A 15,991-nucleotide genomic window follows, 5' to 3' on the forward strand; every position below is an offset into this window, starting at 1 on the left:
ATAAGATTGGCTCAGAAGTGTCAAACATAGCTAAGAAAGCGTTTACTCTTGAAATTACTGCGTAAAGAGAAAAAAGCCATATAAAGATCTGAAAAACAATTATTTTGTTTAATTTAAATTTATATTTAAAAATTGTGTGTATTTATATTAATAATTTTATGTTTAAGATAAGGGAAAGGTATAAAATATAAGATTTTTTTGCAAGAAGTGTGCACTCTACGTAGCAATGAACGCTTCCTATTGGGCGTTTGCATTCCGAATGTTGTCCCATGTGACAGCCCGACTCAAGAATTCCGTCGCATCTGGTAACATTGAGTCATTGAAAACTAAAGGTATATTTTCTTACTTTAAACCTGTATTTTCCATCTTTTGCCAAAATTACTTACGAAAGGTAGTGACACAGTGCGAATTTGGTCTTAGAATGAAATCTGAATTATCACAAGCTCAAAATTAAGCTTCGAAGACCGTGTAAGAAGGTTTGTTTACAAATTATTGACAGGTGGAAATTGCGTAGGTGTTGAGTGCGAGAGGCAAGTCTAACAGCTGTGAGCAAGCAGTTGTCACATCCCGTATATGAGACTTTTCAATAATGACAGAAGCCTAAAGTGTTTCAAATATCGCCATTCGGGTCATGATGTACTTGCAGTATGTGCAACTAGGTCTTTTCATTATAACCAGCTTGTGCTTATTTCCCGGCCAAGTCTGCATTGTAGCCTGGGGAGGCTTGTATTACTTTGACCAGGTCAGGTAGGCTGACGTATTAAGGCTCATTTTGGTAATGCTATAAGATCAGTTAAGGATACATAATGTAATTAGGGCCAGACATTTTGTTTCATCAACTCGAACTGTCATATGTGATCGTAACCTGACCGGACAGACTGAGCTATCCCTTGAAATCTACCTATAGTATTGCCTTTACTCATATTGATGATGGTTACTTCTAGCTTGTTAAATCGAAAATGTTTAGGTGCTCAGCTTTTATTAGGCATGGTTTACCCGACTTTTAGCATATCATTTCATCCTCTTGCAGAATTTTGTAAGCCAGCTTAGTCTAGTAAGTATATATACTCAGTCGTCTAATCTTTTTGAAAATCATGTAGGCTAGCGTAAATTAGGTACAGAGTATACAAAACAGTTATAAGCTGTGTGGAGCTTTCGTTCCTATGTGTTTTCTCCACAAACACATGGTGTAATACACTTCTGGTGCTAGCCTAGGTGCAAAGCATCAAGAATATAAAATTTCTCTGTAGGCCCAGCTGCTGGTTCTGTTCTTGACTCTCAGTCCAACTTCATAAAAAAAAAAAAGATATGGTCTACAGATGTACACTTCAAAAGGGAGTTTCTTTTGGTTAACCTGTAAGCATCACTAATCATGTTGGTTCCCATTAAAATATAAACCAGAGCCTTTTATAATACAGGAGTATCCATCAGCATAAGCTGGGGATGGTTGTTGAACGGGGCAACGAGGTAGTTAACTGGTGGTTAAAGGGTTGAAAGGGAGAATTCCCGTAACTTAACTGCCATTATGACACATTTTCTTTGGTCATCTGTTAGAGTGGATGTCGCGCTGTGTTCCTCTGCTGCCCATTGAACTTTTCCTGAGTATTTGTGCTTTTGTATGTTACAGTTTTTTGGTGTTTTGCACATTACAAGTATAGAGAGAAAACAAGGCCAAGGGCATTACAAGGGGCATGAGCATTCGTGGGGGTGCTTCATATCACCAGTAAGTATTGATCCTCTTGTTTGCTGGTGAAAATTGCAAACATATTTCCTACTGTGAGGTTTGGGAGAAGTGTAAGAAGGAGAAGGAGGGTAAGAAGCATTTGCCAGCTCCACTGGGGCTATTCTATCTAGTACAGCTCTTGGAGGGGTGGGGTTAGCTTTCTTTCTCCTTTGTTCTTGAGTCTATGGTGAAGACTTAGAACCTGTCAGTTCTTGACAAGAGACTTGGTAGTGACCCAGACAAGATGCTTTTATGTCTGGTGAAACTGCTTGATACTATGTGAAAGTGATCTGCACTCACTGTTTAGAGTATCGACCCGTTTTCATTAATATAGGGAACTGTAAGAAGGAGGTGTGTAGGAACACTTTCTTTCTGGTTTTGTGAGGTTTCAAACATGCTTATGACTCCTCAAGTGTTGTTTTACTCACGCTAGAGCCCTTGAAGTCAGGGACGTGGGACTGTCTCTTGCCTCTCAGGCCAATTTCTGTTTGTCAGGTGTCTCCCAGTGCTAGACAACCTTTACCTGATTCTGCCTGGGGGGTGTTGCCATAAGTCCCTGGACACCTCTTGGGACCTATGGTGGTTATGTAGGTACCCAGCTTCATTCACACAGGTAAATATCTCACCAGAGTACTTTGCTTAGTTCAGATATGGGGATGTGAATGAAGAGTGTGGCTGCACTCTCTTTCCATCCTCTTCTCCTTTCAGATAAAGTTAACTATATTTTGAGCTCTCAGGCTGAGAGGTATGTCTGCTAGATGCATCTCCCTCTGCTCTACCTTCTCTCTCAGCGTGTGCGTGTGTGTTTGTAATGTCCTCGCTTTAGAATCAGGTCTCCTCAGTTGAAAAAAACCAATGGGGGGAGCAGAACTACTGTAGGTCTGAGTGTTGTGCAGCACTGACTTAAGACTTAAGACTTAACAGAATATCTGGGAAAGAAGTTCATGTTAGACTTCCTCACAAAGGACAAGTATGTTTGCCCACTGTAAGGTAGGAGGATCCAGAAAGAGAGTGGTGTTACCTGCCAGGTTGGCCCTTAAGGTGTGGGTGGTAATAGAGTGTGAAGGACGATTTAGGCTAGAGTAAACCTCATAAGCTCCTTTATCTTGTGTTGTCCCATGTGAGTGGAGTGTATCTGTTAATGTATCCTTCATAGGGGTAACAGGCAGTTCCTTGGAAAGAGAGGTAGGGCTGGTGTAGATGACACCACATGGATCTCAGTACTGGTGAACATCTCCCTCAATCCCTCAAGAGATGGAGACGTGTCTCATGGAGGATGAGAATTTTGTGGCTCTGATTCAGCCATCAGCTCATCTGACAAATTCGTAAATAAGCATATAGAATCTGCTCTGTCCGTTTATGAAGCATGGAATATAGGGAGCTCTTAGGGTTAAACCCTTAATGGATGGGCATCATCATATGAGTATCTATAATAGGTTCTGAGTGATGGACAGGCTAACTCATAGGAGTGTTAATATTACGCGCCATACGATTTGGAAGAATTTAGCAGGAAAGATGTCCATATCACTTCAGTGGTAGATAAATGACTTATGGCACCTGTAGTAGCTCAGCACAGGACAGAGGGGGGATCAGTCTGCCTTGAGACTTGATGGGGAATGTATTTCCCCTCTCTATCCATTGACATCTTTTTATTTATTTGCTCATAGATACACCCAGGGATTGCTCTTGGTTTTAGTTCTTATCTTTTACGACAGTATGGCAGCTATAATTGTAGTTTTGCAAAGAAAAGTGCAAAGAAATATTAGAAAAAACATGTATACCTCACAAAAAGTTACTGCATCTCCCCATTTCAGTAAATCTCATAAATATTTTAAAACAAATATACTCAGAATTTTTTACTGATTTTAGTTTTTATCTGGTATGATATTGTGTGAACTGTAATTACAATTTTACAAAGTAAAATAAAATAAATTATTAGGAAAAAATGTATAGCTTTGTAAAATTAGCATATTTTTACAGGTGTCTTGTAAAAGAGGCCCCACACAGGGTTGTAAACACTGTTGTCGCTTTCAACTTCCTGTGGAAGGAAGGGAAAAATATTTTGAACTTTTTTTTTCTTATACCATGTGCATTTGCATATCTTCCTCTTTCCACTGATGTGTTTTTTTCCTTAAATTGGCTAACCTTAAAGTTTGCCCAGTCGGGGGGTGTGTTTAATATATATTTAGCCCACCCCTTAAGGGTTAATGGACAGAGTTTACTGGCTGATACTTTCAGTAAGTATGTTGACCTCCACCAGTATCAATATTGCATTGTTGATCAAAACAAAAGTTCAAAAAGCAAAGTTGATGAATTGAGAGTTCTGGGAATTGTATTTGAACCCACTTCATGAACAGTTTCATACTATGAACATAATGGAATTTAGAGGAAGTAAGCTATCTTCACTTGCTGACTAATCAGTTAAGTCTCTTAGCTGTTAGAATAATTTTAATGAAAAAATTCAGGTTTTAGAAGTTTGTATTTATGATGGCAGAAATTTTAGAATATGCTGATGAGCAAATGCAACATGACTCAGATACAGGGGAAGTTTCTTCCACTGAGGTTTGATTGTGTCAATACTGCTTCCTAAGGCTGTGAAATGGCTAATGGAACGCTGACCAGTCGTTACTCACATTGACCCTATAAGAGCTGTACAACAAATGAGGTCTTATCCTGTATTAGTCATAAAGCTCGGGCACTGTTTACTGGAAGCATCAATGCGCCTACATTGAGGTATACTTGAACTAGACAATGTAAATGAATATTACAATTATAAATCCACTAAGGTGATTAATTACAAGGATGAATTACCATATACAAGTAACCAGTTAAACTTTAACACATAACACATAAACAATGGTACTGTAATAGCAAACAATAAACATAAACAGTGGTAAAACCACACCATAACAAGAGATTAAAGAACTATTGTACTTAGGAAAACAAGATAAACTTAGCTATTAAGAATGACACAAAAGAATGAGTGGTAAGCAAAAACGTTATAGTAATGTACTGCAACACTAGCTTACCAAAGAAGCAAATCACATGTTTTGCAAAAACTAGACAGAACAAATGAATATGAATCATCAGTAAATGATAAACTCATCCAACAGCTAGACCTTGCCGAAAATGGGTGAACAGATAAGATTTTCAAAGAAAAACAAATACCCTACTGAGAGTTTTTAGCTAACAGGTCCAGGTATGTTTGACAGAGGAAAACTATCACTGACAAAAGGTTCAGAAAATTAAAAATAAGAAATAATTCAGTTATCAGGCTAGGGGGAATGAAATTATACTAAAGAAGTAAGGTGATAATAAAAGTGGAATGAGGGATAAATAAATTTTTTGGAAGCCAGATTTGCAGGTGTTGAACGTACATCAGACATTCGGGTAATGATGAGGTCCACTGTTAGGGGTGCTGAGGGACCATTGTGCATATTCACACAAAGTTGAAAAACATGACATTATCATCTTTCTGCTGTTAGATTTCTTGGAATCATCTTATGTTATTATCTTGGAGGAGTTAAAAACTTACACCCACATGCATACAAAACATTTTCATATATGTAACTTACCAAGTACAGTACTGTAATAAGATACCTATACTTTCTACTCAATCAGCAGTTAAAAATTTTGAAGTTTGCAGTAGCGATTCAATTGTTTTCAATTGTTTTCAGGGAATGATAGGTACAACAAGACAGAGAAACGACTTCTTCTCTCGACATTCCATAACATCGAATGTTTTGGTGGTTGGGTTTGAAGTTTTCTTCATCGCTTTTCCAAGGAATTGGTGAAGTATTGTTGATTTTGGTATCTTTTCAGCTTAGCTGAATGATAAGTACAACAAAACAGAGAAATTCACTTCTTCTCTGCCGACATTCAACACAACATCGAATGTTTTGGTGGTTGGGTTTGAAGTTTTCTTCATCGCTTTTCCAAGGAATTGGTGAAGTATTGTTGATTTTGGTATCTTTTCAGCTTAGCTGTTATTCTTACAATATGTCTGATTCTAGCTCATCAGGTGTTAGATATTGTATCGAAGGATGTAAAACTCGTATGACTAAAGTGACTTATGGTGGTCGTACAATTTGCCTTAAGTGTAGAGGGCAAGAGTGCTCAAAAGATCTTGGATGTTGGATGGGATGAAAAAGTGGAAAGTTTTGAAATCTCTTTTGGGTAAATTAGATAGGGATAGGAAGAGGAAGGCAGCTGTTAGGGCCGAGAGTAGGGCTGTGAGTTTAGAGCATGTCTCTAACATTCAAGTCTTAGACCTTAATGTTCCTCCTTCTCCTACCTTTGTATTATCCCCCATCCTTAGTCCCTCCAAATATTTTTCCATCAACTCCTGTTCCTGGCTCCCATGCCTCCAATCCTGATGCCGTAGCCAGCCTTGAGAGTAAATTTGAATGTAAATTTGATCTTGTAGTCAACACTGTATCAAAATTAGGCAAATTGCTTAAGATCCTGATGGATGAAGTTGACAGTTTTAAGCAAGTGTCAGTGTCAGTGCCATTGGATGAGGTGGCTGTTCGTCCTGCTGGTTCTCTTAGATGAAGGTCACTGTTATACTCCCCTGAACCTGGGAGTACTGTAGACATACTGGAGGTCCCAGGGAGGTCAGCGGGGTTTGCCCACGGTCAGTCGCCCCCTCATCCAATTCTGTGGAGCGTAGTTCTGACATTCGTTGCAAAGGCTTCGCTATGAGTGCCCATCAGTTATCATCAGATTCTGATCTCTCCAGTTCCGGGGGAGTCTCGTCCTTTAATGAGACGTCATGGTAGAGAGCCCTCTCCCATTTCTCCCAAGTGCTCTAGAGACCCTGCTCTTAGTCTGCAACCAGGTTGAAGTGAGTGTCGCAGCCCGACTTGTTATTCTCCCGATCTCTCCCATGCTAAGCGTCAGTTGTTGGTTCCTAAGCACTCTTCCAGCAAACGCTCATCTTCTGGGCATCCACATGAGCTTTCCGTGTATTTGCCAGGTGCCATCCAGTCTCTGAACGCCTGTCTCGGACTGCCAAGCGCCCGTCTCAGACTCCAGAGCGGCCATCTTGTTCTCCGGAGTGCCTGTCTCTTAAGCACTCAGCATCATCCGGGTGCCCGGCACCAATGGAGCACCCATATTCTTCTGCTTCACCTGCCTTAGTATCAGAGAATTTGTCTTTTGCACACAGTAAAAAACAGTTGGATGATGTGCTTGGCTTGCTGCACAAGGTGCCAACCTAGTTTAAGCCTTCTCAAGAGGCTTCTTTGTTGCCAGTGTCTTCTGAAGAGGAAGAGGTTGTCCAGGAGCCCACTCTTACTGCATATGCTTTGTTGATGAAATATTTTTTAGTGTCTTTCTCCTCGCATTTCCAACCATCTGCTCTGGTTTTGCCTGCCTCTACCTTTCTGATGAGAAGTCAGACAGAAGATGGTTCTCTCTAACTCAGCTGGGAAGGCTCTTAAGAAAGTACAGGATTGGTTGCCTGTTAAGAGGAAGCAAGGGAAGACCTCTTTTGCTTTTCCTCCAGCAAGATTGACAGTTAGGAGATATCTCTCCTATTCTAAAGAAGAAGCTCCATTCTTGGTAGGCGCTGCCTCTTCCCAAGGTGACTTCTCAGGATTAATTGACTCGGCGAGATGTTCAGCTTTTTCTTGAGCAAAGGTATTCTTCACCTTGTCAGAGTTTGACCACTTAGTGAAACACCTATTTAAGGTTCTTGAGGTATTCAGTTTTCTGGACTGGATGACAGGAGCGCTAGCTAGAAAGATTGAGGAACACGATGTGGTAGCTGACGATTTGTCTTTTGACTGGCTAGGTGTCTTATCCTGCATGGATAAGGCAGTAAGGGATGGCTCCTCTGAACTGGCAGCTCTTTTTGCTATTGGAGTCCTCAAGAAGAGGGAACTGTGGTGATCCTTCACCACAAAAAGGAGTTACGTCCATCCAGAAGTCTGCTCTTCTGTACTCCCCTTTGGGCAGACATTTCTTCTTCCCACAGTTGCTGGTTAAGATTTCCACCAACTTACAGAAGAAATCCATGTAAGATCATCTAGTCCAGTCAGCGAAGTGCCCCAAGGAGCCTTCTGCTTCGGCTCAATCCAAGTCGGTATCTCCTCTGTTCCAAGGTGCGGTTTTCAGCAAGGTCCGTCAAGAGGACTTCCAGAAAACCCTCTTCCAAGAGGTGACTTTCCCATCCTTCGAGCGCCTGTAGGGGCCAGACAATCTCTCTCTTTTGGAAGAGGTGAGTGCCAAAGGTGCGGAACCTTGGACGGCCAAAGTTTTAAAAGAGGGTTACTCGATTCCCGTCATAGAGTACCCTCCTGTTGTAACTTCGCCGATCACATTGACGGCATACTTGGAGGGCTCCAAGAGGTTTGTGGCTCTAAGAAAGAAAGCCATAGAAGTAGTGGAGGATCATTCTTCAAGAGGTTTTTACAACCGACTGTTTGTTGTCCCCAAGTCCTTGACATCAGCACATTGAACTTCTAGTCAAAAAACAAAGTTCAAGATGGAGACAAATCAGTCAGTGTTATCCTCCATCCAGCAGGGCAACTGGATGATAACACTAGATATGCAAGATGCATATTTCCACATTCCAGTCCATCCAGAGTCCAGGAAATACCTGAGATTTGTCTTCACGGACAGAGTCTTCCAGTTTCGAGTGTTTTGCTTCGGTCTTTCCACTGCACCTCAGGTATTCATGCAAGTCCTGTCCCCACTTGCGAAATGGCTTCACCTGATATGTATAAATATTTGTTATACCCTGGACAACTGGCTCCTCCGCTCCCCATCACAGGAACAATGCATGAAGACTCTACAAGTAACCCTTCTTCTTGCCAAAGAACTTAAACTTTTGATTAAATCAGGAGAAATCTCAACTAGTTCCTACTCAGGAGATTCTCTATTTAGGGATGAAGATCAACTCTCTTGAGTTTTCGGTTTTTTCCCTCCCCCAAGAGAATAGAGTCCTACCTGAGATCAGTGCAAGATCTCCTGTCTCTTCCAGTTTGCTCTGTGAATCGGTGGATGAGTCTGCTGGGAACCCTCTCATCCTTTGAACAGTTTGTGAGGCTAGGAAGACTTAACATGAGGCAACCTCCAGTTTTTCCTAAGGGCAAGCTGGAACAGAAGGGAGCAACCAGACACAGTGATGTTTCTAATTACGCCAGAGACAAAGGAGGACCTCCAGTGGTGGACATCCAGAGACAGACTGTCAGAGGGAAAGTCTCTTCATATTCTGAGCCCCAACCTATTGTTTTATGCAGATGCCTTGGACCAAGGTTGGGGAGCACTTTAGGGCACCCTAGAAGCTTCTGGCACATGGTCCCTGGAGCAAAGGAAGTTGCACATCAGTGTCAAGGAGTTGTTGGCCATCCATTTAGGCTTGAAGCGCTTTGTGGAAGTAGACACCAACAGAACCATGGCGATTCATTCCAGACAACACCACGGCTCTCTCATACATCAAGAAGCAGGGTGGAACTCAAGTCAGGATAATCCCGAGATTCATCCAAGGGAGGATGAATGTCCTGGCAGATGAACTAAGTCGACGAGGACAAGTCCTCTTGACAGAGTGGGGCTCTGAATTCGACAGTCTGCGACAATCTCTGGAAGTTGTGGGGTAGACCAAAAGTGGATCTGTTTGCCACTTCAAGGAGTTACCGCCTTCCTCTATTTTGCCTGCCAGTTCTGGACCCACAGGCATTGGCAACAGATGCCATGTTGGTAAACTGGTCAAATCTGGACCTTTACGCGTTTCCCCTTTTCAACATGGTGAGAGTGGTGATCAACAAGTTCCAAGCTCACAATGTGTCAATGACACTGATAGCTCCCTTCTGTCCACTCAAGGAATGGTTCCCGGACCTTCTGAAACTTTTGTGGACTTTCCAAGGTTGCTTCCTCAAGTCCACCACCCCACCTCTGGAAATTTCATCAAGGCCTATCCGCTCCACTCTGACAGGATTCAGACTATCCGGAGACTTGTCAGAGCGAAGGGGTTTTCAAAACAAGCTGCGGAAGCTATTACCAGATGTAGATGGCAGTCTACCAACAGGGTCTACCTGGCCAAGTGGTCCATCTTCCGCAAGTGGTGCAGCGACAATAATGTCTCATCTGCTGAGACCACTGTAGCTCAAATAGCGGATTTCCTTCTTTTCTTGAGGAACAATAAGAAGCTCTCTTCATCGACTGTTAGAGGCTACAGATTGATGTTGGGGTCAGTTTTTAAGCATAGGGGAGTAGACTTAGGTTCTAATCAAGACCTTAGTGATCTGATTAGGTCTTTCGAGACTACTGAGCAGCCGCGAGATGTGTCTGTTTCATGGAACTTTGATGTGGTGCTGAAATGGTTAATGGGCCCTGCTTATGAACCTCCCCATTCCATTTTTCTTAAGAATTTAACAAGAAAAACTTTTCCTGGTAGCCATGGCCATGGCTAAAAGAATGAGCTAGCTGCAGGCAATTGACAAACATATTGGTTTTTTGCTAGGAGATGCTGTCTGCTCTTTTTTGCTTGGCTTCCTAGCTAAGGACGAGTCTCCACCTAATCCCTGGCCACGCTCGTTCTCTGTTAAGAATCTTATGGACATTCTAGGACCAGAAGAGGAGGAGAGAATTGTGTCCAGTAAGAGCTCTGAGGTATTATTTGGACAGGGTGAAGAAAACCAGAGGACCTACCAGTAACCTCTGGTGTTCTGTGAGAAACCCGCTAAACCCATGTCAAAGAAGACATTGTCATCTTTCTTGGAAGCCTTATTTTAGAAGCACACTCTTCAAATACAGGAAGATGATCTGCCTTCTGTTAAGGTGAAGGTGCATGAGATTAGGGCGGTGGCCACGTCCTATGCATGTAGGCATAATATGTCACTCTCAGCTATCCTCCAGTTGACATACTGGAAGTGCACCTCCAATTTTGCCTCGCACTATTTGAAAGAAATAGAGATGACGCTTGAGAATTGCAGCACCTTAGGTCCATTTTCTGTGGCTGGCATGGTACTGGGGGAAGAAGCATAGGTAGCACCCCATCCTATCCTTAACTTCTTCGCATTGAATTTTGGGTGTTGAGTTGTTTTGGGAAGTCTCGGGGTACATATACTCGGAGTGCCCACCAGTCTATGGAAGTGGTATGATGGTTTTTAATTTTTATGGGTGTCAGTGTAGGTAACGATTTTATTTGGTCTTTTTTTATTTGGTACTTCGCCCAGGGCTAGGGCAAGTTTTTCCTTTGTCACCTTTGAGTATTTGGAAAACTCCTCTACTCAAAAAGTTCCTCTTTAAAGTAGGGACTTATTTCGGCTATTCTGCTAAGTTACTACAGGTCAAGATGAGCACTGACCAAAAGGCAGTAAGCCCCTGCTGTGGCTCTCTTACCAGGTAAGGATACAACAAGCATTTTTACCAATGTTAACAGATTTCGTGTTTCAGACTCATCTTCATATCTGAATGTTTTTGAAACAAAATATGTCCATTTAACCCACCAACTATCAGTGTGGGATTCAGCTATGTAATTACTTGGTAAGTTACATATGTGAAAATGGTATTTTCAAGATAAAATTAAGTTTCATATATAGTTGCCCAAGTAATTACAGATCAGAGCCCTCTCTCCTCCCATCTGATGGACATTAGCACAAAAGAAGTGATTTTCTCTGTTTTGTTGTACCTATTGTTCCCCGACAGAGGGTGGGGTCGTTACCTACACTCAAAACAATTGAATCGCTACCGCGAACTTCAAATGTTTAACTGCTGATTGAGTAGAAAGTATAGCTATTTAATTACTAGGTAAGTATATACTGTATGAAACTTAGTTTTATCATGAAAATACTGTTAATATCAAATTGAAACTTGATTTGCAGCTTTTTGCATCAGTTACCCGTAAGTATCCTCTCTTGCATCATTCACTTGTACAAATCCTTCTCATATTGAGTTTGTCTTACAGATGTCACTAGCATAAATTGCTGTTGTTGACACATTTTGGCTTCCCCTAGTTTTTAATTATTTTGGTAATAAATGAATTTGTCACATTTACTATGGGTGCTATTTGGATTGCTTGAGATTTGAACTTCATAAATAAGAAATTACTGAGAGTGTATGGATGTAAATGGCTTTCACAAGTGAAATAGCTATTCATCTTGAATTGAAAATTTTTGTACACTTGGATTAGAACTGGATTTTGCATCATGTCTGTACAGTATCAGTATGATGTAACCCCCTGACATTAGGCTAAAATTTAGGTCTTCAAAAAGTTGCATCATAATCAAGTGTACAGGCAGTCCCCGGTTTACGACGGGGTTCCGTTCTTACGCCGCGTTGTAAGCCGAAAATCGTTGTAAACCGAAAAATTGTCAAAAATACTAAGGAAACCTTACTCTTAATGCTCTGGGTTTATTGAAAACGATGTAAACTGCATTTTTATTGAGTTTTTCATCAAAAATACCTCCAAATTTTTATTATTCTGCCGTTTTGGAGCCATATTTCTTCCGTCGGATCGGCATACGACGTGCCATAACCCTGGAACACGTGTTGTAAACCGGGAAATAATTTTTGGTGAATATATTTGAAAAGCGTCATAACCTCGGAACGTTGTCAGCCGGACCCGTTGTAAACCGGGGACTGCCTGTATGATGTAATATCCTGACATTAGGCTAAAATTTATGTCTCAAAAAGTTGCATCATAATCAAATGTATACAGTACTGTTGTTATGTTTTTATGATGAAAGGGAGCATTGCTTTTGCATTCAAATATATCTAAGCAATTTTAGTGCTTAATGTTGTTTAGTACTCTTGGAGGCTATTTTAGATTTAATCTTTGGCATCCATTCAATATCTTTTACTGATGTCTAGAGAATAGTATTTGACGGACAGTAATATTTAAATTATGTACTGTGTAATAGAATATGAAGTTATGGTTTTAATTCTTTCTGTATAAATGCTAGGACTGTTTTATGAACAACACTTTAATCTTCTAAAATTTGGAACAAAGCTATTTTTAAGTTGCACCCTAATAAATCAATACTGTATGTGACACAAATGTGTTTTATTTTATCAGCAGATGGTGCGAGCTATAAGGAATAAAGCAAAAAAAGAAATCAAGATGGTTCCATGACAAACATTTATCTGTTTATCAAAGATGTCCAGGTGAGTCTGGGAGAAATTGCAGATTTTTTGGCTTTATGAAGATAATTTCTTACATAAATTTTTGTTATTGTTATCTGTTGGCTTTTTACCGGGCAGAAAGCGTGCTTGTATTAAATTTTAGGTACAGTAGTACAAGCAAGACTTAGTTGAATTTCATTATAATCAAATGTGACTCTTTTCTATTTTGTTTCAAATTATTTGTTAAGAATTCTGAAAATCCCGTAAAAATCACACATTACTTGAGCATTTCATATAAGTAACTTACCAAGTAATTACATAGCTATAGTTTCTAACTTGCGGCGCAGCTACCGTTATTAAAAAATCACGGTAGCATTTTGATAGTTTAGTGTAGGTGACAAGCCCCGCCCACTAACAGGAGTACTGGAAACGACTTAGCAGAAAACCTCATTCTGTTTCCTTCCCACTCTCGAGTAACATCGTGGCTTTGCTGCAGCTTTTGTTTACTGATTTTTGGTTGGATGGCTGGATTTCAGAGAAGTATTATTGCTTATCTGAGTAGCCTTCAAGCTTTAATAGCTTTCAGGATAATTTTTTCTAATTCTTTGGTTATTATTATATCTAGTTCAAGTTCACCTAGTTTTTCTATTGTAGCGAAAGTTGCAAAACCAGATTAACCGAATCTTCATGTGATTCTCATACAATTTTCAGTAAATGTAGTGGGCAGAAATACAGTAGGGAGAAAACTTGTGCTAAATGTATGATTAGCAAGAGTAGAAGATATTTAAATCTCAACTAGGTAAGTTAGAGAGGGATAGAAAAAGGGAAGCGGCCTCTAGAGCCGAGAAACGAGCTTCCCTTAGCCTAGTATTCTACCCTAGCCTAGGTTAGAAGATAACTCTGCTATTCCTTCTTTCTCTCTTCCTTGTTTTTCTCCTGCTGCTAGCCCTCCTACTTTTGATCCACCTACTCCTGCACCTGGCTCCCTCGCTTCCAGACCTGATGCCATTGCCAGTCTGGAGTCTAGGTTTGACAAGAAATTATCCTACCAGTGAATACAGTGGCAAAGTTAGGTGTGTCACTGAAGGCATTTATGGGAAAATGTAGTCAGATGGTGCCACCTCCAACAAAGTGAAAAGTGACAGTATTGTGCAAGTGGAGGAGGTGGCTACTTGTCCCATTGATTCTCTTCGACTGAGGTCACTGCCCTGCTCCCCCAACCCTGGGAGAAGACATATCAAAAGTCAAAAGGGGTCCAAGTAGCCCCATCAGCCATTGGAAAGGCTTGTCCAGGGATGTGCGTGGCTTGTCCTCAAGCTCGTCCGACAATAGCAGTGTGGACAGGAAGCGCCACAGACATTACCTGGACTCTTCCCATCCTTTTAAGCGCTCTTCCACAAGCCTCGGTCAGTGTCCCATTCTGATGGGGAGTCCAGTGCTTGTTAAGAAGTACAAGCATTCTCTTTGCAGTCCCAGGCCTTCATGCAGTTACTCAGTGGACCCTTATGTCTCTGCTTCAGTCCACAAGCACCCTCACCTGTCCACTTTGGAGAGTCCAGAGAACTTCTCACCTGTTTGCTCGACTTTTGTTCACGAGTTCCCACACCTGGCTCCCAAGCATCCGACTTCCCGAGCACCCAGCGCCATCTACCAAGTGCCTGGTGCCAGCTCCCGAGTGCCCAGCACCCGTTTCCCAGAGACTGCAGTCTCCTTCACCTCCTCCAGTCAGACCTTTAACTTTGTCTCCACCTGTGGACCCTGGTGAGCCTGCTCTTGCTCCAATTAAGCATCCGCCGCCAGCTCCTGAGTGCTCTGTGCCATTTGCCAAGCACCTGGAAGTGGGTGCCAGCCCCCGAGCGCCTGGCACCAACTCTTCAGTATCAGTCTCCTGCTCAGAGCTCCAAGTGCCCATTTCCGACCACAGATCTCATAGCCTGTGCAGCTGTCCTTCAATATTTGTGAGCGAGCTTTCCTACCCTTATTTGGCTTTAGCTAGCTGTGGTCTCACCTACCTTGACCTTCCTGATGAGGAGCCATCCAGATGACAGACCTAGGCTCCCACAATGGTGCTTTCCTCATCTTCTAGGAAGGCACTCAAGGAGATTGAAGTTTGGTTTTCTGCTAAGAGGGAGCAAGGAAGGGCTTCTTTCGTCTTTCCTCCCTCGCACTTAATTCATAGGAGGTTTCTTTCCTACGCCACAGTGGAAGCTCCTCCTTCCTGATGCTTGGCGTTTTCGTTGGCTAAAATGATGTTTTTCGTCGGGGAAAGTGATGTTTTTCATCAGCAGAATTTGACCTCCTTGTCAAAGACCTCTTTGAGTTGTTTGAAGCTTTCATTTTCTTGTACTGGATGGTAAGAGTGCCAACCAAGAAGATTGAAGATTGCAATGGTTTTTAGTTGGAGACTTCACCTCGGACTGGCTAGGAGTCCTTTCTCGTGCAGACAAGACTATCAGGGATGGCTCTCTTGAACTTGCAGCCATTTTCTCTTTGGGGGTTTTGAAGAAAAGAGTTTATTGGTGCTCCCTTTCCACGAAAGGAGTCACCCAGGCCCAGAAGTCGGACCTCCATAGAAGTCGACTTAGGATCTTCTGGCATATTGTTCCAAACAAATCAAGGATTCATCCACGTTTGTTCCTAAGAGTCTCTCCTCTCCAGCACCACCCTTTTCATGGGAGTAAACCCAAGTCCAGTCTAGGATCAGCTCCAATGTCTGCTTCTCAGCCAGAACTATCAAGAGAAGCTCAAGTCCTTGCACAAGAAATGAGGAAGAAGCCCCCCGTGCACAAGTGGGAGCCAGTCTTCTCGAGTTTTGGGAGAAGTGGAGTATCAGAGGGACAGAACAGTGGATTGTCAAGGTTCTGAGGGAGGGCTTCTCCATTCTGTTCATGAAGAGCCCCCATTTAGTCCCTTCTCCCATCATTTTGATGGCCTATTCAGAGGCTCGGGAAAGCATTCGGCCCTTTTGGAGGAGGTCTCCTCTCTCCTTCGAAAGAAAGTCATAGAAGTCGAGGACATCTACTCAGAGGCTTCTACTACCGTGTGTTTGTGGTCCCCAAATCATTGGGGTTGAGAGATAGTCCTCAACATTAGCGCCCTCAATCTCTTCGTCTGGCAGACGAAGTTCAGATGGAGACGAACCAGTCAGTCCTTTCATCCATTCACTGGGGCGATTGGATGATATCCTTGGATGTGCAG

General features: G+C 42.0%; 1 protein-coding gene across 23 annotated transcripts in view; it reads left to right on the forward strand.

The window, feature by feature from the left end:
• The first annotated feature begins 255 nt into the window (after window positions 1-255).
• Window positions 256-15,991, forward strand: part of LOC136830708 (uncharacterized) — a 145,137-nt gene continuing 129,401 nt past the window's right edge. For 4 of the 23 annotated variants that reach the window (XM_067090486.1, XM_067090543.1, XM_067090592.1 and 1 more), the window contains exons 1-2: window positions 263-332; window positions 12,750-12,835. Coding sequence is in view for 10 of the 23 variants with exons in the window: in XM_067090603.1 (XP_066946704.1) it covers window positions 12,828-12,835 (8 nt within the window). In the remaining 13 variants the exon portion in view is untranslated. Of the gene's footprint in view, window positions 477-508; window positions 748-1,601; window positions 1,724-12,746; window positions 12,836-15,991 lie in introns of those variants that run through there. The other 19 variants (XM_067090603.1, XM_067090664.1, XM_067090496.1 and 16 more) reach the window with 13 other exon arrangements.

This window comes from Macrobrachium rosenbergii, chromosome 4 (genome assembly GCF_040412425.1).
Source record: "Macrobrachium rosenbergii isolate ZJJX-2024 chromosome 4, ASM4041242v1, whole genome shotgun sequence".
NCBI lineage: Eukaryota > Metazoa > Arthropoda > Malacostraca > Decapoda > Palaemonidae > Macrobrachium > Macrobrachium rosenbergii.